Source organism: Saccopteryx bilineata, chromosome 6 (genome assembly GCF_036850765.1).
Source record: "Saccopteryx bilineata isolate mSacBil1 chromosome 6, mSacBil1_pri_phased_curated, whole genome shotgun sequence".
Classification (NCBI taxonomy): domain Eukaryota; kingdom Metazoa; phylum Chordata; class Mammalia; order Chiroptera; family Emballonuridae; genus Saccopteryx; species Saccopteryx bilineata.
Window position 1 is genome coordinate 140,248,350 of NC_089495.1, and position 12,102 is coordinate 140,260,451.

Below are 12,102 nucleotides of genomic sequence, written 5' to 3' on the forward strand. Positions count from 1 at the left end.
CCCCAGCTCTGGGTCGCCCATGGTCCCCCACAGTTTGGAAACTATTTCAGGGACAAAGCTGCTATATTTCAGAAGAGGGCAGGCCTGCTGGGTTTCTTTCTCCTCCTCTGGTGGAGATACTCCTAAGACAGGATTCGAATCCGGGAAGTTACACTTCAAAGCCCAGTTTGTTAAATACTTTCTTCTGTCCCAGGGTTTCTTTTCGGTGGGACCTGGGTAATTGCTGTTTTAGAGGGTGTTGTGAAGAGGAAACGATGTTACGCATAGGAAGCACTGAGCACTTACAAAAACATGATAAACATTCCTCTCCCTCTTCTCCTTCTTCACATGGACTCCTCCTGCCTATATGATGAAGGGTAGATAGATATAGTAGCTGTATATAATATGTACGTAATCAGTGTGCTACATAATTTGAGTTGGATCAACTAGCCTTTTTTTTTAACCTTTTGACTAACAAGCATTTAGTGAGCACCCATAGACCACACCAGTCATAATGTTGGGTGACACAGGGCACATCACAGTGGTGTGGGCCGTGAGCGGTGTTGGCATTCAGAGGTGGTAAGCCAGGGGCCCGAGCTCTTAGGTTTTCTAGAGAGGCAGGGGTTGGAGCTGGGCCACACTGGCCAAGGAGCATTGAGATAATCAGAGTAAGTGAATAACTGCATGAGGTTCTGTGGGCGCTGGGGTGTATTTGGGGGACAGTACTGGGGTGAGGCACAGAGCCTAGGGTGGGACAGGTACGCTGGGAGGAGCAAAAGTTAGTGTGCAGGTCAGAAGAACAAACCCACCTCGCAGGAAACACAGCAGGGTGTTCCCCTGGATAGTGGTCCACCCGAATGTGCCTCCGTACCTTATTAGAACAGCCCTGAGGATGGGACATATTCCACAGCCTTCAGGATGTGATGGCGTGTGTGTCTCCCCCCCCCCCCCCCCCCCCGGTAACCTGCAGACTTCGTAACAGTTCTGATGCAGGCATTCTCATGCCCAGATAAAATGAGTCGTTCTTTGTGCTTATTTTGTCGAGTGTCTGTGTGTCTCCCAATCTCGTAGACCTTAGCGAAGACTCTGACTGGCACTGCCTCCAGCTTGGTGACCCCTGGCCAGATCTGGAGCTCTTCGAGAAGTTGCCTTTCGACTACCTTGTTCACGACCCGAAGTACGAAGACGCCAGCCTCATCTGTTCACACCATCAGAGTGTAAAGAGCGAAGGTCAGACCTTTAAGTTCTCTCCAGAGTACCTGGGAGTAGCCTCATAAAGGAGTAAGCCAGCTTTTTTTTTAGGACTTAATTACCTAGCGGTGAGGAGCTAACTAGCAGTACCCAGCGGAGAGCTGAGGTCAGTCCCTCCCTGGGCCAAGAAGGGCTCTCCGGGAAACCCGGGAAGACTGGCCGCTCAGTGAGTGCTGAGAAAAGGGAGGATACGCTTGCTGTCTGTCATGGTTAGTCTGAAGGTCCTGGTTAATAGAGGCTGGAAGACTATGTCTGTGTTTATGAATTTGGATTGTGGTAACAAAGTGCTCGTGTTTCTCTCTCCTCCCTCAGGCTCTTGTCTTCTCCCTCCTTCCTTCCTTCAGGGACCGCTATCAGTGTCAGGACCCTGCAGTGTTTCAAGGTCACTGTTAGCGGCCAGTGTGATTATAAATACGGACAAGAAAGTGCGGGGGATGCAGAGTGAGAGGAAGATAGTCACCAGTGTCCATTTCAAACCCAGAACTTTCTCTTGTGGTTTTCAGAACAGATCACGTTCCCTGCAGGGTCCTTCATGTTAACTGAAAGTTAAGGGCTGACGTTTCATCCCGCCAAGTCACTGGGAAAAAACGTGGACAATTAATTTGTGTGACTGTGTTTGAATATGACACGGGGAAGTGAGTTACACTGTCACGTCGTGAGTGCTTGCATACATGTTGTTTAAACACGCACTGACTCGCAATTAGGATGATGCATGCACGGCCTGTGAGTTGATTCCACTGAGACTGCTCTGTGTGACCCACTGAGTCACCTCGGGGCCCAGACAGGGTAGGGGCCATCCTAGGCGACCGTCTCAAGCCCTGTGATAGCGTTTGAGTTCGTTTCCGTTAGAGTCGTGGGAGAGGATGTTCTTTCTGCCCCGCCTGCTCTGTAACGCTGGGGACTTCCTGCAGACAGGGGGACGCCCAGGAAGCCAGAGGACCTCTACCTGCGGCGGCAGACGGCGCGGATGCGGCTGTCCAAGTACGCGGCGTACAACACGTACCACCACTGCGAGCAGTGCCACCAGTACCTGGGCTTCCACCCCCGCTACCAGGTGCGCGGGGCGCTGGGGGGCGCGTCACGTGTGGCCTGGCGGATGCCGCGTTTTCCTTCTGGAGTGGGAAGTGGGCAGTTCTGGAAGCCCTGGCTTCTGGCTCTGCTTATACCCTCGGTTTCCTTCAGTAATCTGTGGGACTACTACCGACAATACAGAGCACTGGTTCCCTAGGGTCACGTGTTTAGTAGAAGCAAGGTGAACTGACCGCAGGTGTCTTCGTTCCCTTTACGTCCTTGCAATTCTGAAAGTTCAGTGTGGCAGACATGCCCTGGGTATGGGAGATGTCCCAGACCTGGACGCGGACACAGAGAGGAACCCACTTGGTTTCTGTAGTCAGGACACGCGCTGTAGGGCCAGAGACGCACAGAGCAGACCTTCACAACCATGGGAGGCGGACGAGAAGAGCAGTATGGTCGAAGTGTAGAAATTGTGTAGGACAAGGAGGGCCGTGTGCTTATGGAACACCTGCCATGCACCAGGCAGTGCTGCCTAGCTTTTTTATTTGGTAGAAAATGGCATTTGCTCTGGACACTGGGTAATAAATAGGTTAGACTGTCCCAGGCCCTTGCTGGTCACCTGAATGGAATCCATTCAGGTGTACTGGATAAGAAATTGTCCTCTCTAGTTTTTCATTTCTCATGAAAACCCCACGAGGCAGTGGCATTATCCCCATTTAATAAATGAATATACTCTCTTGGGTTGGGAGCACAGGAGAGGATTTTGAAGAATGAAGGTTTGTCAAGGGGCCAAGGAAGGTAGAGGGGAGGGAACAGCGTACACAGCGGAGGGCCCCGGGGTTCTGGGGGCTCAGAGGGACTGGAGTCGGGTACCTGGGGAAGTGCCCAGGCTGGGGAGTCCGGGAGAGGAAGCTGGGGCAGAGACCAGACTGCCCTGGCCTCCAGGCTGTGGGGACGAGCGTGCCCCTTCTTCAGTGAGCTCTCTAAGGAGGAGCCCGATGCAGGCAGAGCTGCATTTAGAGGTCTCTTTATTGCCCCGTGGAGGCTTTCAGAGGGCTGTGAGCTGATGATTTAGAAACAAATTGAGGGTAGGATTTCACCCTTAGCGTTTGTTTTCATTCCTAGACCCAAGCGAGGGAGAGCAGCTGCGGCAGGTGGGAGCCAGGCAGACGCCTGGACAGGAAGCAGGTGTGCAGGACAGCTCCAGTTCTCAGCTGCTGCTGTACAGGCCTCGAGGCAGCCGCAGCTGGCCTGCCCTTCCATCCCCTTTGCAGAGGGAGCAGCAGACAGCGGTTCTGATTGTCCCAAGTCAGCCCGACCTGGGGCTTAGCTGCCACTGAAGTAGCACGTGCCTTCTTTTAGCACTAAATTTTTTATTAACTCTGCAGTTTTGCTGTAGGAATAATTAGAAAACACATACAAATGATTTTAAAAAAATTAAAATAATCAGAAATTGCCCTGGCCAGATAGTTAGTTGGGTTTAGAGTATAGTCCCTAAGCACAGAGGTTGCTGGTTCGATCCCCAGTCACGGCACATACAGGAGCAGATTGATGTTTCTGTCTCTCTGTCCTTCTCTTCACCCTCCCTCCCTCCCTCCCTCCCTTCCTTCCTTCCTCTCCCTCCCTCCCTCCCTTCCTTCCTCTCCCTCCCTCCCTTCCTTCCTCTCCCTCCCTCCCTTCCTTCCTCTCTCTCCCTCCCTCCCTTCCTTCCTCTCTCTCTCCTCCCTCCCTTCCTCTCTCCCCCTCCCTCCCTTCCTCTCTCTCTCTCCCCCTCCCTCCCTTCCTCTCCCCCTCCCTCCCTTCCTTCCTCTCTCCCTCCCTCCCTCCCTTCCTCCCTTCTTTCCTCTCTCTCCCTCCCTCCTTTCCTCTCTCTCTCCCTCCCTCCCTCCCTTTCTCTCTCTCCCTCCCTCCCTTCTTTCCTCTCTCTCCCTCCCTCCCTTCCTCCCTCCCTCCCTTCCTCTCTCTCCCTCCCTCCCTCCCTTCCTCTCTCCCTCCCTCCCTCCCTTCCTCTCTCCCTCCCTCCCTCCCTCCCTTCCTCTCTCTCCCTCCCTCCCTTCCTCTCTCCCTCCCTTCCTTCCTCTCTCTCCCTCCCTTCCTTCCTCTCTCTCCCTCCCTTCCTTCCTCTCTCTCCCTCCCTTCCTTCCTCTCTCTTCCTCCCTCCCTTCCTCTCTCTTCCTCCCTCCCTCCCTCTCTCCCTCCCTTCCTCTCTCCCTCCCTCCCTCTCTCCCTCCCTCCCTCTCTCCCTCCCTCCCTCTCTCCCTCCCTTCCTCTCTCCCTCCCTCCCTCTCTCCCTCCCTTCCTTCCTCTCTCTCCCTCCCTCCCTCTCTCCTTCCCTTCCTTCCTCTCTCTTCCTCCCTTCCTCTCTCTCCCTCCCTTCCTTCCTTCCTTCCTCTCTCTCCCTCCCTTCCTCCCTTCCTCTCCCTCTCTCCCTCCCTCCCTTCCTCTCTCCTCCCCCCTCCCTCCCTTCCTTCTCCTTTCTCCCTCCCTCCCTTCCTTCCCCTTTCTCCCTCCCTCCCTTCCTTCCTCTCTCTCCCTCCCTTTCTTTCTCTCTCTCTAAAATCAAGAAAATAAACTTAAAAAAAGCCCCACAAATTCCAGTTGCTCCAGATAAACTCTCCTGACATTTCTTTTCTTGGAGAGTGTTTTTCTTTCAGATGGGGAAAAGTATAAGTGTAAACGTTTCCTTGATTTAAAATTTTTAAGAACTGAAAGAGACTTAGGGGTTTTTGTCACTGTTACTTCAGAAAGTGGCACCAGTGGGTCAGCAGGAGGAGGGAGCATGGTAGAGGCAGGAGGCAAGCCTGCGCTTGGGCCTGGGGGCCACCGCAGAGGGGACTTGACACGGTCCCTCTGAGGAGCCCCGAGGGGTGGACACTGGTCCCCTCCACTCACTCTGCTCTTCCTCTCGTCTCTCCTTTGCTCCCTGGATCTTTTGATGACCTTCCCTCAGTTGCACCCCCCTGTGCGCCCTCCCCAGGTCAGAATCTGCTCCTCATCTCTGCTCCCAACGGGCTCTGAGGTTCTAGAGGGGCCTAAAGCGGGTGTCTTTCAGCCTGTGTCCGCTTTCTCTGGCCTGTCATCATCGGGAGTGCACAGCCCCCGCTGGCCGGCAGGGGGACGGGTGCGGGAGGCCCCTCTGGGGGTGCCCGAGCTGAAGCCTGAAGGCAGCATTGCATGGGTTGAGCAGAGCCCAGCGGGAGGTCACACCAGCAGTGGGCACAGAGACAGCCTGTCGGGGGGGGGGGGGCTCTGGGAAGCAGTAACTAGAGGTAAGGCTAAACTTGGGGGCAGGAGTGAGCCCAAGACTTCTGTCAGTTTCCACTGGTGCCTGCATCGTACGATGGTTGATAAAAATACAAAGGGAACAGAAGGTGCTGGACATAGTGAACTAGGACCTATTACACAGATGTGTGCAGTTCTCATACTACATGTGTAACTAGGATGAAAAAACACATTTACTGGAATTGAAGGTGTGAGCTGTAGTGTGCATGCACGCGTCAGTCAATAACCTAGCACTCTGGGTCCAATCCAGAGTCCGGAGAGGTTGGTGCCGAACATGGCACCTCTGGGTGAAGCGTGGGCCGAATTGGAGCTGGGATCTGGCTTCAGCTGAGCGGGCTCTGTGGCCTCCAGGCTTCAGACCTGGGTGTCCACCCTCATGCCGTGGGGCAGAGGTGGCAGGGAGCAGTGTGTAGTCGCGGCTGCAGTGGGCCTGGGTTCTTCCCGACGTTGCCGGGCCCGGTGACGAGCTGTGTCCTTGCCCCTCGCGCCACAGCTCTACGAGTCCGCCCTGCACGCCTTTGCCTTCTCCTACTCCATGCTGGGGGAGGAGGTCCAGCTGCACTTCGTCATCCCCAAGTCCAAGGAGCACCACTTCGTCTTCAGCCAGCCTGGCGGCCAGCTGGAGAGCATGCGGCTGCCCCTCGTCACGGACAAGGTACTGGCTCTCAGTCCTGTGGGTCACAGCAGGGGGGCTGCAAGGGACCACCCAGCTGGACACCTAGAGGCTGGAGCTTCCCGTAGGAGTTGAGGGCAGGCGGGGTGGGCTGGGGGCACCGAGGTGGTGACTGACCTTGGAGGAGGCTGGGGAACCAACCGAAGGGCTTGCGGGGGGGGGGGGGTCACGCAGAGTCAAGTTTGAGCCTTGTACTGCCGTTTACTAGCTGTGCCATTTAAGCTTGTCAGTATCTCTGAGCCTCACTTTCCCCATCTGGATACCCGGGCAATCATAAGTCTTGCAGAAAGCTTGTGGTGAGAGTTACTGGTATAACCAACGTAAGGCACAAGGGCAGAGCCTGGCAGGTAAGTGTTGAGTAGAAGTGGATCGCGTCCACGCTTTCTCTTGCTGTCTGTGAGGGTACATTCAGACAGGCCGAGGCAGTAGGACAGCACGACTCCCGTGGGGCCCATTGACTGGCTCCGACACCTGTTAACTCACGGCCAGTCCGTGTCGTTGTCTGTCCTGCCTCCACCCCTGCCTTCCTCTGTTACTTGGAAGTGGTTTCCAGACAGCCTATCATTTCACCCATAAACATTTTAATGTACATCTCTAAAGGGTAATTTCTTCTGAAGAGACCGTTCTTAACAGTCGTCCTCTCTGATTCTTAACGGAGATGCTCCTTATAAGGACAGACTCAGCCAACCCGCTGTCCTTTAGAACCAGCCCCCAGTCACCGCAAGCCTTGTGTCCATGTGGCTTCTCCAGCGGGCCAGGCACCAGCGGGTTGGACCTAGCCCTTCAGACCCTGTTGTCAAGCACGGGAAATGTGTGTAAAGTACCAAAGAGGCCTTTGTTATATGGAGGCTCCTGCCCCGTGGGCTGGGGTGGCGTGTTGCCTTGGCCAGGGTTTTATTCACACTCTCGTTTCCACCCAGGTCAGCCGGAACAGGCTGTGAGCCCCGGCCGCGTCACAGCTTTGTGGCCGGTGCTTAGAGGAATTCGGGGAAAGGGGGAGGTCTGTCTTAGCCAGAGGAACTTACTGTTGATGGGGATGGTGAAGACCACATGGTTCTTTGTATAAGAGGCACAGCCTCGGTGTAGGAGTAGCCAGGCTATGTGGGTAGGTGGTTAGAGGATTTAAGTCATGCCAGAAGTAACCTGTATTCCAAGCACAAGGTTAGATACTCATAGGAAAGTTTAGTGAATTGGGATAATCAATACTTAACCAATTAGTTTGGGTACCTTGAGAAACCATTTCCAAACAACCATCACTAAGCTTCTGGTTCTGTGGGCTAGGAGTTTGGGCTCGGTTCAGCTGGGGGGTAATCCTGGGCCTGGCTGGGCTCTTTGATGTGTGTGCAGTTAGGTACCGGGTCAGGTAGGGTGGCCACAGTGTGGTGCCCATCTCTGCCCCATATAGTCTCTCCTCCAGCAGGTGAGCTCAGGCTTGTTCCTGCGAGGGTTCAGCGGGAGGGCACAAGGTTGCCAGTCATCTAGCAGCCAGGCTCAGAACTGGCATTTTGTTGGTAAAAGCAGGTCCCAAGGCTGAGCTGGATTCAAGGTGTATGGAGATGGACATTGCAGAGAGAGAGGGGGGGGGGATGATGGTGACCACGTTCCACAATGCTTTCCCTCCTTACGCCTCTGCTTTCCAGAGTCATGAACACATAAAAAGCCCAACGTTCACCCCGACAACTGGCCGGCACGAGCACGGACTCTTTAACCTGTACCACGCGATGGATGGAGCCAGCCACTTGCACGTGCTGGTTGTCAAGGAGTATGAGATGCCCATTTATAAAAAGTACTGGCCCAACCATATCATGCTGGTGCTTCCCAGCATCTTCAACAGCGCTGGAGTCGGTAGGCGCCTTTAGACGCTCCACTTGGTGCGGTTTCTGGGAACGGAATCTTGAGAGTGTTCTAGGGTGGACGGAGTTAAACATTTCATATCAAGCCTTTCCACTTTTAAAGCTGTTTTGCTTGAATACTTTTTCTTCGATGTTTGGCTGTTGATTGAGTTTATGTTTTCAACTCATGTTAGAAAAGCAAGGATAAGCAGATGAACGCACGTGCAGAATGGACAGGCATGGTTCCCCTAGAATTTTCCCTCCCCAGTTGACAGCTGATAGTGAGTGACAGCTGATGCGGATGAGGACCGGAGGGAGCCGCCTGGGCTTGGGGCGGGGCCTTGATGGGCAGCGCTGTGTCTGCCCATGGCCGTCGTCCTCTGCGGGTATCTGGTGGGACAGCCCCAAGTCGCGGCTGACTCTGCCTGTTGCAGGTGCTGCCCACTTTTTGATCAAGGAGCTGTCCTACCATAACCTGGAGCTGGAGCGGAGCCGGCAGGAGGAGCTTGGGATCAAACCGCAGGACATCTGGCCTTTCATCGTGATCTCCGACGACTCCTGTGTGATGTGGAACGTGGTGGACATCGACGGTGGCGGGGAGAGGAGCAGGTGCATGCCTCCCCGAGCTGGCGAGGAAGACAGACGCCCATGCTGTCCTTCCTGGGGGGGTGGTTCTCCACCCGGCGAGGACCGCGCGGGGCATTCCTGTTAGAAAGCATGGCGTGTCGGGGACAGTCTTGGACGCTGCAGACTCACATTTAGAGCTTTACTTTCAAATTAAAAAAAAATTATATTGAAGTCTATAATACCTACAGGAAATCACACCATTTAGAGTTAGTATAAAATATATATGACAAGAAAAATATGCACATACAGAAATTTTCACAAATTGAACATGCTCATTTAACCAACTCCCATGTGAAGAAAGGAGTCCTCCCCGCCCCCCTTCCCAGAGACCCCTCCTGTTGCCTCCCAGTCCCCCCTCCTCCCCAGCCTGACTCTTCACCCCAGCTTTATTGTTACTCAATGGGTAGCATCAGGGAAAACACTAATTTTAGTTTCCTTAATCTGTCAAAGGGGCACTATACCTGTGCCGGAGACTTCTTGTGAGGGTTAATGTACCTCTGAATGGTGCGCCTGCAGGTGGGTGCCCAGCGGCACAATGCACAAAGGGCTCAGCAGATATAATTGTATCTGAACATCCCTCATAAAATGTTTCCTTGTGATTTTGTGGTTTTACTCTGTTTCGGCTTAGGGCTGCCTGGTTAATTCTGGCTTTTCTTTTTCTTTTTTTTTTTTTTTGAGAGCCGGCATTAGGTTAGTTCACCTCCACTGTGTCAGTGATGTCCTAATGTAACAATTACCTTCAGTTCCTGTTCTAGAAAAAATGTTTTCTGTATGACGGAACTGGTGTATTAACTTATGAAAGCAGCGATGTGCTTTGCTTTCAACATGATTGCTGTCACTCTTCCGGCACAAGGGCTTGGCTGAGGGCGGAGGTGGGGAAGGGGGCTCAGCTTTCCTTCTGACTTTCTGAATTTCTGTTAGAGACGACTGACGTCAGACCCAGCAGGGGCCGTAGGGAGTTTATCTTCAACCCCTCAGGTGGGGAAAAGAAAGCTGAGGTCCAAAAAAAGTCAGGCAACCTGCCCGTGTCCTCGTGGACACGTCTTTCATCCCCGACCAGCCCTGGAGTCACCCTCCCTGGTCATCACGTGTCTCCACTGTCCTCGCGGATGTGGACACCCTCCCGTGGGGCGGGAGGTGATCGCAGGCTACCCGCTTCTCCCCTCTCTCACTTGGAGTTCACAGCGCACAGTCTTGCTCTTCCCATCTTTGCACCTTCAGGTTGGCAAACCGGAAGGCGAGGTGGGTTGGCACAGTGGGAGGGGTGTGGGTTCTGGAGACAGCTGCTCAAATTTGGGTGCTGCTAGTGACACTGAGTGCACCTTGGGGCCTCCCATCCTTCGTCTGTGCCATGGGTGGGGGTGATGTGCCCATGTCCTAGGATTGCTGTGAGGATATGGTGAGGTGCACAACCTGGTGCCCTGCCCTCGTTGGGGGCTGTGATGGAGTCCGCTTGCGCCAGCCCTGCCTGGTACGCAAGGGTCTGTTGGAGAACAGCATCCCAGCTGGTCCGGTCCAGAGGGCCTTGCTTGTTTGCATGCTAACCCAGGGATGTCACTCTCCCTCCTTTGAGCAGAGAGTTTTCCTGGTCGGAGAGGAACGTCTCCCTGAAGTACATCATGCAGCACATCGAGGCGGCCCCCAACATCACGCACTACGCCCTGATCGGCATGCGGAAGTGGTCCAGCAAGACCGGGCGCCGAGAGGTGCGCGAGCCCTTCTCCCGCTGCCATGTGCACGACTTCATCGTTCTGAACGTGGACCTGACCCAGAATGTCCAGTACAACCAGAACCGGTGAGCCCTTCTGCTCGACTGTGGCCGCCAGCACAGCCCCACAGCCTGTCTGCCATCCACGGGGGGCAGCTAAGGCCTGGTGGGTGGCTGCTTCTCCACGGCCTGCCCAGGGCATTGGCCCTGCGTCTGCTTTCAGCTGTAACATTCTCTCCTTCCTTCCTCTTTCCTTCTAGTCCATCCTTTTTTATTCTCCTTCCCCCTCCCCTCCTTTCCCCCCTCCCCTCCTTTCCCCCCTTCCCCCCTTCCCTCCCCTCCCCTCCCTTCCCCCCCTTCCCCTCCCCCCCTTCCCCTCCCTTCCCCCTCCCCTCCCTTCCCCTCCCTTCCCCCTCCCCTCCCTTCCCCCTCCCCTCCCCTCCCCTCCCCTCTTCCCTCCCCTCCCCTCCCTTCCCCCTCCCCTCCCCTCCCCTCCCTTCCTCCTCCCCTCCCCCTTCCCCCTCCCCTCCCCTCCCCCCCCGTTCCCCTCCCCCCTTCCCCCCTCCCCTCCCCTCCCTTCCCCCTCCTCCCCTCCCCTCCTCTCCCTCTCCTCTCCTCTTCCCCCTCCCCTCTCCTCCTTTCCTCCCCTCCTTCCCTCTCCTTTCCTCTCCTTTCCTTTTCCTTGTCTTTCCTTCCTTTCTCTTTTTCTTTTTCTTCCCTTCCGTCTCTTTCTCTCTTTCTCTTTCTTTCCTTGCCTCCCTTTCTCCCTTTCTGTATTTCTCTTGTATAATTTTGTGGAGGGGATATTTGGGTAAGATCATTCAACTTCTGTCATGGACTCACATGACGCCTGATTTAGTCTCTCACATTGTACTAGTTGTTTGTTTTCTCTTGCTTTTTTGGCTTCCTCTCTAAACATATAGCTTTATTAGTTGCATCGACACTGAAGCAAACTAATGTCCTCATGTTGCTTTCTGTGTGTCCAGCCGCAGAAGTGCTCAATCTCAAGCATAATTGTCACTGACGCTTGTCGAGGGTCCCTGTGCCGGGCTGTGGGCACACGCCCAGGACGGCCCGTGTAGGGGTGTGTGACTTTGGAGCCCGACCTGCGAGGACTCTGGCTTCTGTGACTTACAGTCTGCAGTGGGCCTTGTTTTCCTTAGCTGTGAACAGTGGCTTTTTTTTTCTCTATTTAACAAAAGATGAACGGGTGTTTGTAATGTCCTGACACTCCACCTGTGTGGTCAACAGCGGTCCTCCTGTAGTTTATGCCTTTCTGGTGCCGATGCCTTACAGCCTGTCCTCTCGTCCTTGTCTTGCTCCTGTGCTTTGCTAGAGGAAGGCCTGTCGGCAGGAAAGGGTCTGGAGCCACTGGTACAAGGGTGCACACTCCATGTCTGCCGCAGGCGAGGGCGTGAATGGGGGGATAAGTGCGGCGTCCAGTCTGATCCGCCCCTCCCCCGGTTCTGAGCAGGTTCCTGTGTGACGACGTGGACTTCAACCTGCGGGTCCACAGCGCAGGCCTCCTGCTCTGCCGCTTCAACCGCTTCAGCGTGATGAAGAAGCAGATTGTGGTGGGCGGACACCGGTCCCTTCACATCACCTCCAAGGTGGGTCTGCCACTGGCTGCCACTCGTGGTGTGAAAACGAGGGTGGGGGTCGGCAGGAAGCCACACAGCTGCCTTTGAGTCAGTGGGGTGGGCTTGGCTATTGGGCGGTGCTAGTAAAGGTTTTCA

At 54.7% G+C, this 12,102-nt stretch overlaps 1 protein-coding gene across 1 annotated transcript in view; it reads left to right on the forward strand.

Moving 5' to 3' along the window:
- Positions 1-12,102, forward strand: part of GREB1 (growth regulating estrogen receptor binding 1) — a 121,044-nt gene that overhangs the window by 105,029 nt on the left and 3,913 nt on the right. Inside the window, exons 24-30 of the mRNA XM_066236264.1 lie at positions 1,051-1,209; positions 2,142-2,284; positions 6,020-6,181; positions 7,840-8,044; positions 8,466-8,640; positions 10,235-10,453; positions 11,841-11,976. Of these exons, the coding sequence (XP_066092361.1) occupies positions 1,051-1,209; positions 2,142-2,284; positions 6,020-6,181; positions 7,840-8,044; positions 8,466-8,640; positions 10,235-10,453; positions 11,841-11,976 (1,199 nt within the window). The remainder of the gene's footprint in view (positions 1-1,050; positions 1,210-2,141; positions 2,285-6,019; positions 6,182-7,839; positions 8,045-8,465; positions 8,641-10,234; positions 10,454-11,840; positions 11,977-12,102) is intronic.